This window comes from Sorex araneus, chromosome 8 (assembly GCF_027595985.1).
Source record: "Sorex araneus isolate mSorAra2 chromosome 8, mSorAra2.pri, whole genome shotgun sequence".
Classification (NCBI taxonomy): Eukaryota; Metazoa; Chordata; class Mammalia; order Eulipotyphla; family Soricidae; genus Sorex; species Sorex araneus.
Window position 1 is genome coordinate 53,855,108 of NC_073309.1, and position 10,896 is coordinate 53,866,003.

Here is a 10,896-nt window from a genome sequence, read left to right on the forward strand (position 1 = left end):
GTTGACAGTGTGCACCCTATCTGCTCTCTCTCTCTCCAGCCCCCGAGCAAATGAATCTTAGCCAAGAGTGTTTGTGGGACCTCACATCTGCTGCCTTTTCGTCAAAAACCACAGATGACAACCTCCACTCATTTGGTTTTGGGCCACACCTGGAAGTGCTCAGGCCTGACTCGTGGCTCTGTGCTCAAGGATCACTCCTGGTGGTGCTGGGGATCTCACCCCAGTAGGCTGCAAGCGCACCTCAAGCCCTGTACTGTTTCCCCATGCTAATGTAATGGGCACCTGCATGCTGATGGGATGGGCAGCTCCACACTGATGTGACGGACATCTCGGAAGTGGGGAGGTGAGGGGGTCAGACTTTGAAAAGGGATTGAGAGCCCTTTCCGGAGGGTCTGACCCTACCTGCAGCTAAGTAGTGTCAGAATTGGGTTCATTGTTTGCTGGAGTGGGTAAGGCCATCACAGCGGCGTTGGTGTCAGAAGCAGCTGTACACATCTGGGTGTGGGACTCTGGGTGACCCACTTAACCAGTGCCAGGGCTGTGGGTGTCTTAGACAGGAGGTCGCAGAGATGGGACAGGGCTGGGCCTGCAGGTTGTGGACCTCAGTCACCACATGGTCCCCTGAGCACTGTGACCCCGTCACAGAGCTAGGAGTAGCTCCCCCAGTACCACCAGGCATGGTCCAGGCCCCACACCCCACACCAGCAGCCTCCACACGGACCCTCCGGACTCACTTTATAGGTTCACATCGGCTTTATTAGACTCCATCACATGGCACTAAAGGAAACCCCATTTCTCTAACACCCGCCCCCCATGGGGGAGGCTCCTGGGTCACCAGGTCCCCTGGGTCACCAGGCCCTGACCCCTGGGGACCCAGGAGTCAGGGGCTACCACCCAGAGTCCAGGATCACGCCCCCCTCAGGCCTCTGGGAGCCAGAATTTCAGGCCTCCAGAACCGGGTCCATCCTCTACTTCCATCTCCAACTTGCAGTTCAGGTTGCGGGGCATGCTGGGGCTCAGCGGGGAGTGGACATGCGTCGACATTCATGCACCCGGTAGGCGCACATGTAGAAAATCCCTGCTCAGAAGCAGACCCCAACTGACCCCTCCTTCCTCCCTCCCGCCTCTGTCCGCCCCCCAAGACCTTTAGGCCCCTGCTCCCCCCATAAATAGCTTCTGGCTTCAATGCCAGCCCCCCAGCCCCCGCACCTGTTCTGGATTTGCCCTTTCCCAAGTCCTGCCCCACCACTAGCCCCGCCCCTTGGGCCCAACCCCCCCCCACCCAATCTCCTTCACTGGCCAAGTACCTGCAAAGAAGGTCATGAGCAAGGCTACCCAGCCCAGTATGTAGGACCAGGAAAAGCGCCAGTCCCCGAAGCGGCGGCCCAGGAAGCTGACGGTGACCCCAGTATAGACGGCCAAGGCCAGCAGAACAAAAAGGGCTGCGGAGAGATGGTGTCAGTCTGAACAGGCACACAGGGGCTCTGGGCTGGGCTTGCAGGTAGATGTGAATGGGCTGGTGGGGGGGGGGGGGGGGGACTGGGTGAGGTCAGGGGTTGAGCTGAGGGTGGGAGGGGCAAGGGGAGGGGCAGGGGAGGGGCAGGGGAGGGGCAGGGGCAGACTTTCAGTGTCCGGAGGAATGCGTGAGGCTTTTGTCTCCGTTCCGGGGAGGGAGATCTTTACATCCTTGATATTTTCTGAGCAATAGGAGTGTCTTTGTTATTCTAGAGGTTCTTGGCTCAGGCCTGCGTGTTCGGGTGACTCAGGATGGGGAGCTGGTCTCCAAATAGACACCTTTGGGATTGAGGACAAGGGCTTTGAGCTGCTGACATTAGCCTGATCTCTAGGTCGCCGCCCAGGATTTCAGAGTTTGCAATGAAACTTGGGTAGAAGGCAGAAACTCCAGGTGCCTGCGTGCCAGGGGCACGCCCTGACTCTCCCAGGCACTGCAGCTATGTGCTCGGACCCTCACGCTTCACCTCTGGTCTCCTGAACCGCGTCCTTTGTACAAACCGCTCTTGAGTCCTGGGACGTCCTGGCCGGCTTTCAAGATGATCTGCTCCTGGAAACCCCCAAATCTGCCACCAGTGGTTAAAAGCACCCTGATGACCTGCGCACCCCATTTGCAAACAAAACGAGGGTCATTCTGCTGGGCAGCCCTGGGGTCTGAGGCCGACTGGGTGATGGGTGCCAGAAGAAATGAAATCAAAATTGTTTTATTGCAGCATGTTGATCCACTGGTCCGGGTCAGACTGGCTGGGGCTAGGGGTGTTTTGATTTGTTTTTGTTTGGGGGCCACACCTGGTTGGTGCTCAGTGCCAAGAATGGAGCACCATGCCAGGCCGGTGTCTCACCCCTGTACTGTTTCTCTGGCCCTTGGGTGGTGTTCGCAGTGTGTGTGTGTGTGTGTGTGTGTGTGTGTGTGTGTGTGTGTGTGTGTGTGTGTGTTTGTAGGGAGGCTGGGGGGTTACTGGGGTTGACCAGGGGGTTCAATGAGGTGTGGGGAGAGGGGGAGGAACTCACTGGAAGCAAACAGCAAGATGCCAGCCGTGAAGGGCCTGGAGAGGCGGGTGAAGGTGGGGTGCTGGGCGAAGGCCAGGGAGCCCAGGATGACGCCCAAGGTGGCACACACCGAGGCCAGGATCATGAAGGCCCGAGTGGCATTCCAGTACGCTGCGGGAGCACCATGTCACGCCTAGTGACGAGTACCGTCCCCTCCCAGAGCAGGAGAGCCTCACCCTCTCTGTACCACGACCCTACTCCTCCCCCCCCCCTTCCACTTCCCCTGCCCAACTCCTCATCACCCTTCCACACCCAGCTCCCAAGTCCTGCCCCCGGGAAGCTTCCCTTCACCCTCCACATTCATCCCTCCCAGCCCCTCCCACTCTGACTCCTTGACTCTCTGGCTCCCCCTGCAAGCCGTGCTCCCTGAGAACAGGGCCCAGTGGATTCGGCCTCGAAATCACAAGCCCAGCATCCCTCTGGTTTGCATAGGAGCTGAAGAGGCGTTGGTGAGTGAGTGAAGGAACAAGTGGAAGTTGGCAGTCTCCACGTATCGTCCTGCCAATCGCCGTCTAACCTATTTCCCTTCCTTTATACTCTCTGTTCCTATCTGAAAAGGAGTGTTATATACACATATTTGATTTATTTTGTTTGGAGGCCACACCCAGTGGTGGTCAGGGCTGACTCCTGGCTCTGTGCTGAAGAGTCACGCCTGTGGACTTGGGGGACCATATAGGATATGGGGATCAAACCCAGGTTGGCTACATGCAAGGCAAGCACCCTGCCCGCTGTGCTATCTCTTTGGCCTCACAGCCTTATCTTGCATATGTGAAGCCCTGGATTTGATTCTTTGCACCACCCAAAATAAAAAATACTAATAATTCTCCACCCAGTGCTAACATGTATGATTTTTCCCCTGGCTCTCCCAGTGCCAGCCATTCCCAATGCGTAGGGCAGTTTCCATGCATCCGGGCAAGCCCGGTTCAACCCCCGACATCACATGGGGGTCGTCAGCACTGCTAGGAGCACAAAATTAGGAATCAGCTGAGTAATAACACAGCAGGGAGGGCACTTGCCTTGCACATAGCCGACCCAGCCCTGCCAGGAGTGATCCCCAAGCACAGAGCCAGGAGTCAGCTCCGAACACTGCTGGGTGGAGCCCTGTTCTCCCTGTCCCAATAAAATAGAATAGAAGGGCTAGATGCTTGCCTGGCATGCAGCCACTCTGGGTTCAATTCCTGGCACCCCACATGGTCCCCTGAGCCTGCCAAGAGAGATCCCTGAGCGGAGTCAGGAGTCAGCCCTGAGCATCATGAGGTGTGACTCCCCAAAACAACATCAAAAGTTAAATTAAATAAAAATGAAAACAAAAGTAGTGAAGTGCCATCTCGGTCATCGGTCACCCTCGCTTCTCCGAGTGACTGGAGCTGGCGCTCCCCACTCAGCCCTCACCCCTACATGCTGGCCCTGTCCCAGGGAAAGCCCGTCCATGTGTGCATGCCGGCCACTGTCCCCGTCCAGCAGGAGGGCTGTGGGATCTCACCGATGCCCTCCGTCTGCAGGAAGCACTTGTTGCCCAGGCAGTAACGCCACAGGCCCTGGTGGGCGAAGGCCCCCGACAGCCTGTACTGCATCCAGTGGTCAGTCGCCGTGGCCACCACCAGGAGGATGGTCCCGACCCAGGCACAGAAGAGGCCGCCACCCATGAAGCTGTGCATGGTGGCCTGTGGGGGAGAGGAGAGGCGGTAAGGGACCTCCACTGGATCTGAGGGAGGAGGCTGGGGTTTGGACTCCAGGCCTAAGGGAGGAAGCTGAGAAGTCTGGACTCTGAATCTGAGGGAGGAGGCTGTGGGGGTCTGAGCCCTAGGTCTGAGGGAGGAGGTGCTGGGGGCTCTGGACCCCTGGGTCTCAGGGAGAAGTGGGGAGTCACAGTTCTAAGCCAAGATGGGCTGGACACGAGGATACCCACCTCTGGGGGCGGCAGGGCTGGGCTGGTGCAGCAGGACCCTGTGAGGAAGGGGCTGGGGGGCTGGCAGGAGGAGGAGCCCTCAGGTGCCCGCCTGGCCCTTACCTGTGTGGCAGAGCCTGCCCGGAGCCCCCGTCTGCTCAGCCGCTCTCTGCAGACTGACTGAACAGACTGCTGGCCTCTCTGCCCTGGGCCCCCCAAATCCCTTAAGCCTGCCACACAATGGCCCCGCGGACCAGCAACTTCCAGCGAGCAGAAGTGCAGTGTCTGCAGAGGCCCCGAATGGAAACCGCTGAAGCAGGGGTCCCGGCGCCCGCCCACCCGCCGGTCACTCGCCGAGCCTCCACCCCAGCCCCTGCGGCATGACGGCAGGGCACGCACACACACTACCCGGCCGCCCAAGCGCACGCAGACTCACACACAGGCAGTGGGATGCACCTTTTATTGCCCCAGCAGAATTCCCTCCCCGCCAGGGGGCTGGGAAATGGGGTGGGGGGTCTGCATGCTTCGGACCAAAAGGAGTGATGGGGGGGTGACAGGGCTTGTCCCAGCTGGCCTGGATGGGACGAAGTGAACGGTGGAGTGGGGTGTCTGGGCATGATTGGGGTGGAATTAGGGCTGAGGGTTGGACTGGCCTGACTGGGGGTGGGGGGATGAGGAAGCGGCGTGGCGGGGAGGAGGAAGGCTCAAGGCTCAGCGCTTGGTGGGAAACGGGGAAGGGGCTGGAGTGTCACTATTGTCAGGAGTGATTGGGGGCACGGTGCAAGGCATGGCTTGCGGTGTGGGTACGGGGCTTAGGAGGTGCTTTTAGGGTCCAGTCCCTGAAGTTTGGGGAGAAGGGAGGGAGTTTGGGGTACGTCTGACAGGAACAGGCCTCCTGGTGCGGAGCAGGGGTCTCAGGAGCCTAATACTCAGTCTCCCAGTCCTCCTCCGCGGGGGCTCCGTCCGGGGCTGCTTCCAGCCGTCTGGGTTCCTTCTTGCCCTCCTGCGTGGGTGAGGTCCGTGGTGATGGTGTTGGTGGGGTCCTGGGGCCAGACGCAGGGTACCCTCTGTGTGCCCTCTCTGGCTGCTCAGCCCGCCCGGAGCCCCAGGGCTGCTGCCTGGGACCCCGGCCTGGCCTCGGCCGCCTATCCCACCTGCCCCGGGTTTGGGGTGCGCTGCCAGCAGGGCCGGGCTGCGGGGGCTGGCAAGGGGGCACACAGGCGCAGTTGGGCAGGGCGTAGGCCCCCAGCAACGCACTGTGCAGCAGAGAGGACAGGGCGTCCAGCCGGATGGGGATGGTGACTGAGGCCAGGTTTTCCGGGAGCCCCAGGTGGGCAGGACTTGGGGTGCCCAGGAGAGCAGGTGGCAGGCCTGGGAAGGACGAGGTGGGCCATGGCTCCGTGCCAGGCGGCGGCAGGGACGGGCTGTTTCTAGAAAGGACGGGGCAATGGTTGACAGTGTCCCTGTCTGCCCCCTTTCCTCCCGGCAACCCTGTGGCTCCGGGGTCTCCAGAGTGCCTGCGTCCCCCTCCTCCTTTCTCTGCCCCCACCTCCCCAACCACTGCACCCCTCCACTCCCTCTATTCCTTCCTGTCTCTCCCAGCAGACGGCCTGGCCAAGATTCCAATCCCAAGGGGACAGGACAGTTGACTCAGGCTTGATCCCCTGCCTCACAAAGGGCCCCCCTAGTCCTGCCAAAAGCAAACCCTGAGCACTGCCAGTGTAGCCCCACAAACCAAACAAGACCAAAAATAATAATTGTCACACTGTTGTCCCGTTGTTCATCGATTTGCTTGAGCGGGCATCAGTAACGTCTCCATAGTGAGATTTGTTACCGGTTTTGGCATATCGAGTACAATAATTTAAAAACAAAATAAAATGGATAGTAATCATAATGAAGGTGCGTATTAAATGGCTGGGACTGAGAAATCCTGCAGGCCTCGGGGCATCTGGCGTGCAGGAAGCTGCAGCCCCCACCCCTGTGCCCGGACACGGTCCTCCTAACTCCTCTCAGCTCCTCGGGGGTCATGAGCAGTGCGCCAGAAACAGCCCCTGAGCACTGTGTCAGGAGCAGCCCCTGAGCACCGTGGGGATAGTCCCCAGCTCCCACCCAGCAAACAAGCAGAGTGGTATGTCCGCAACCCCACAGCTGTCCCGAGCATCCTCCCTGTTCTGGCTCTCTTTTTTTTTGTTACTCCTGGCTCTGCACTCAGGAATTACTCCTGGAGGTGCTTGGGGGACCATATGGGATACCGGAGATCGAACCCGGGTCGGCCGCGTGCAAGGCAAACGCCCTACAGCTGTGCTATTGCTCCAGCCCCTATCCCCAGCTCTTTCTAGGCCTTTCCACCCCCGCGCGGATCGTGCTGGGGGCCCCATCTTCTCACTGGCCCCCTCCCCTCCTCTCCCGGGCCTCCCCACGTGGCTCATGGGTCTCTTACCCCTCCTGTGTGGTCCCTTCCTTTTGCTGTTCCATCTTTACTGGGTTTCACAAGTTTCTTCCAGCACCTTCACCTGGAATTTTCTAGGGCTCCGGGAGGCAGGGCGCGGGCGGTGGGTGGGGCAACAGAAGCAGTAAGGGGGCACTGGTGATGGGCGGGGCTATGCTGTGGGGGGCACGGTGAAGGCGGGGCCACCGCAGTGGGCGGAGCAATGGTGGGGGTGTGGTGGGAGGGGCTTCGCACACTACAGGGCGGGGCTTCCCTGGTCCAGATTCCAGTTATTCACTCCCACCTCCTCCCTCAGACCCAGGGTTCAGAACTCCCTGCGCCCTCATCTTTCCTCTTTGTTTCCACTTGCATTCCTGGTGTCTCCACAGGTAATACCTAAACCCCAGGGCTCTCAGAAATCCTAAAGTAGTGAAGGTGCTTTGAGGGCTAGAGCCATAGCACAGCGGATAGGGCGCTGCTCATCCGGGTTTGACCCTGCCCAGCCCCGAGCCCCCCACAACCACATAGGGTCCCCGAACCTGGTCAGAAGTGATCCCTGAGTGCAGAGCCAGGAGTCAGCCCTGAGCACCTCTGGCGTTTTTCCCCACAACCAAAAATGAACTATAATGGGAAAATTAAAATAAAAATTCAATTGACTATTGACAGGGAAGTGTGGGCATCTGTCACTCCCCATGGCAAAGGCGAGTATTACTACTACTACTACTACTACTACTACTACTACTACTACTACTACTACTACTACTACTACTACTATTGGTTGAGGTGTAGGTGAAGATTGGCTTCAAATCGACTTGATTTGGTTCCATCTCTGGCCCTGACAGGAATGACCCCGAAACATGAGCTTATATCCTGGTCTCTGCCTCAGTTTGCCCCTCGGAGAAGTGGGGCTGCTCTCACATTCCAGGCTCCTGAAAGGCTCAAAGGCCACCAGGCACGTGAGTGAAGCAGTCAAAAGCCTCAACTATGATCAGTCTCGGCAAATGGGGCTGACCTGTGTTTTGCTTGTAGTCATGACTATATTTTCCTGAGAAGCAGCAGTCACCCTCAAATACACTTAAGAAGCAGTATATCTGAGGGGTGGGGGTGTGGCTCTGTGGTAGAATTCATCCCAGGTTCATCCCCTGGCACCCCAAGATGGATGCAGAATGCTTACATGCTTTTCTCACGTAAGACACAAATAGGACATTTCCTAGAAGAGTGAGCACAACGTGAGGGGTGAAAGCAGGGCTGGGGTACAAAGGCACAGGAAGAAGAATAAGTGCTTCTCAAAGTGGACAATAGCCCCTTGACAAGGGGTGGGGTTCTGGAACCTTCTAGGGAGACATAATAGCCTGTGGTGCTACAGGGGTGGCTGGAGAACTCCGGGGAGTGGTAGTAGCCACTGGTACAGTTGAGGGGTACTCTGTTAGTTTAAAGAAGGTAGACTTCAGGGGTCAGGGAAATAGAACAGGGGTTAAAGCACTTGCCTTCCCTGTGGTCCACCCTGGTTCAGTCCCCGGTACCACATATGGTCCCCTGGGCACCACCAGGGGGCACCCCTGAACAGAGCCAGGAACAGCCACTGAGCACTGCTGGGTATGGCCCAATCCTTCCTCCAATCATCATCATCATCATCATCATCATCATCATCATCATCATCATCATCATCATCCCGTTGATCCTTGAATTTCTTGAGCGGTCTCAGTAATGTCTCCATTCGTCCTAGCCCTGAGATTTTAGAAGCTTCTCTTTACTTGTCCTTCTGAATGAAGCCGCATTGGAGGCTCTTTCAGGGTCAGGGGAATGAGACCCACCTTGTTATTGGTTTTGGCACATGAATACACCATGGGAGTTTTCAAGGCTCTCCCATGTGGGCAGGAAACTCTTGGTAGCTTGCCAGTTTATCCCAGAGGTAGAAGTAGGCTATAAGATATCGCGCAGCCACAAAGCGGCCGCGCCGCATGCTTCCAGGAGCTTGCTTTTAAGTCTCTGGATGCCGGCCGTTGATGGGATTACACAGCACCGGAGACAGTCCCTCGGTGTGACCACCTAGCTATTAGAAAATGGGAAATCTGGGCAGAAGAGGCCCAGTCCCATATGAGCAGGCATGGAGGTCTCAGCCCTGGGTCCCACACACCTGGGTTCCTCTACCCCTCTACCAGTACCTTCATGCGTGAGGCTCATCTGAACGTGTGGAGAGGGGCCTTGAGCATGGCTGTGGCTAGGCTCCGGAGGTCTTCGGTCACCGGAAGCAGGGAGGGAAGCTGGAGCCTATCCCCTCCGTGGGGCCCCGAGGAAGACAGCCAGGTGCACGGGCAAGAGACTCTCTTTTTTGGACCCTTCCTCCAAAAAAAAAAGTAAAAAGTGGCATATGTCCACAATGGAATACCATCCAGCTGTTAAAAAAAGATGACGGCCTGGAGTGATGGTACAGTGGGAAGGGCCTTTGCCTTGCACGCGGCCGACCCAGGTTTGATCCCCAGCAACCCATATGGTCCCCAGAGCACCTCCAGGAGTAATTCCTGAGTGCAGAGCCAGGAGTAATCCCTAAGCATCGCTGGGTGTGACCGAAAAAGAAAAAAAAACACAAAGATGAGATCATACGTCTTGCCTCTATGGGAATGGAACTAGAGGGGGTCCTGCTGAGTGAAATCAATCTGAAGGAGAGGGGCAGACACAGAACAGTTTCTTTCATAGGTGGCCATAAAGAAATAGCAAATGGATCCTGTGTGATCACTAAATAAATGAGTGAGTGCGGTGGTGGTGTGGTCTCGGCCAACACGTGTGTTTGGTGACCATGAGCTGCTTCCCCGCCCTGGCCTGCTGCCCTGCCAACAGACACATGAAGGAGGGAACAGGGCTGCCAGCTGATTGAGGATCAGCTGCCATTTATCGCAATCTCCCCACGTGCCTTCTTCTGTCTCATTAAGCACCCCATTCCTATCTCCTCCTGTCTCCTAGGCTAGTCTCTTTGTGCTCTGGCTCAGAGCTTTGGTATGCACCCAATCTCCAAGCATTCTAGGTAGCAACCTAGGTCAGGGGGCACAATCAACATATGAAAGCCCTCCCTTCCTGGGAAGCTCTGCTAAGACATAGATCTCCTGTAGCCAGGAAGTCCGCTAAAGGCTGAAATACCATCTAGGGGAGTGTTTCTCCTTTCCTTAGTCCTACCACCATCTTAGATTTACTTACTAGTCATTTTGTATGGACACAATAAGAGATACAGTAAGCTCGTAGTGTGGCTCTCTTGGGACACCTCGTGATAGATCCCAGACTACAGTGCTCAGGCCAGTTTAGTCTTTCCTAACTCTAGCAGGGTCCTAATCCACTTGTTACTCTTTGGATCATGACAGAATTTGTCCACGACTGTTCTCTTAGCTTAGAGTTAAGTATTATGGCACTTGGCCTGGCCCATTTTGATGCCAGAGTAGCTCAGCTTGCCCTGGGTCCATTCAGTCCCTGGTCGGGACCCTGCTTTTGGGGTGCTAGGAACTAAGGGCAAGTGAGGCTTAAGTTGAGAAAACAGATGCCCAAGAATGAATATTATCTGGAGTCAATTAACTCTCAAGTTACTGTCTTCCTGTGTCTATACAAGAACATTGCTCTAAAGTAAACTATGCAAAAGGACATAAGGGAAGGAGAAAAGCAATATTTCATTTACAAATACAAATCCAGAGATTTCTGAGGAATTTGACTTTACAGGTCACAGGGGAAATAGGTGATTAACCAGTTGGGGAAGAGAGCACAGAGAAGTTAAAGATAAACTTAGAGGAGTGGGAGTGCCTTGGGAGCACTGTGAATGGGTGCAATCCAACAAACCCAAGCTCCCTGTGGTCAGGGAGAAAGAACAAACCAATGTTATCCTACAGAATCCCAAGCAGCCAACTGCAGTGGAACCTGAGAGTTTCAGGGACAGGGTGTACTGAGGGGGTGGTTTGAGTAGACCCGGGGACCCCCTGGGCAAGCTGATGGTGAAAAGTTGACACTGGTGGCAGGTGTTGGAGGCATGGCATGGTCA

General features: G+C 56.5%; 2 protein-coding genes across 2 annotated transcripts; both read right to left on the reverse strand.

The window, feature by feature from the left end:
• Nucleotides 1-1,016: 1,016 nt before the first annotated feature.
• On the reverse strand, nucleotides 1,017-4,220 carry LIM2 (lens intrinsic membrane protein 2). Its single transcript, XM_004619882.2, has 4 exons — nucleotides 4,046-4,220; nucleotides 2,524-2,673; nucleotides 1,308-1,442; nucleotides 1,017-1,078 (listed from the first exon to the last, which is right to left on the reverse strand). The coding sequence occupies exons 1-4, from the start codon at nucleotides 4,218-4,220 to the stop codon at nucleotides 1,017-1,019; spliced, it is 522 nt and encodes a 173-aa protein (XP_004619939.1).
• A 1,152-nt stretch (nucleotides 4,221-5,372) lies between these two features.
• Nucleotides 5,373-6,925, reverse strand: C8H19orf84 (chromosome 8 C19orf84 homolog). Its single transcript, XM_004619781.1, has 2 exons — nucleotides 6,891-6,925; nucleotides 5,373-5,880 (listed from the first exon to the last, which is right to left on the reverse strand). Exons 1-2 carry the CDS (start codon nucleotides 6,923-6,925, stop codon nucleotides 5,373-5,375), a joined length of 543 nt encoding a protein of 180 aa, XP_004619838.1.
• Between the last annotated feature and the right edge of the window lie 3,971 nt (nucleotides 6,926-10,896).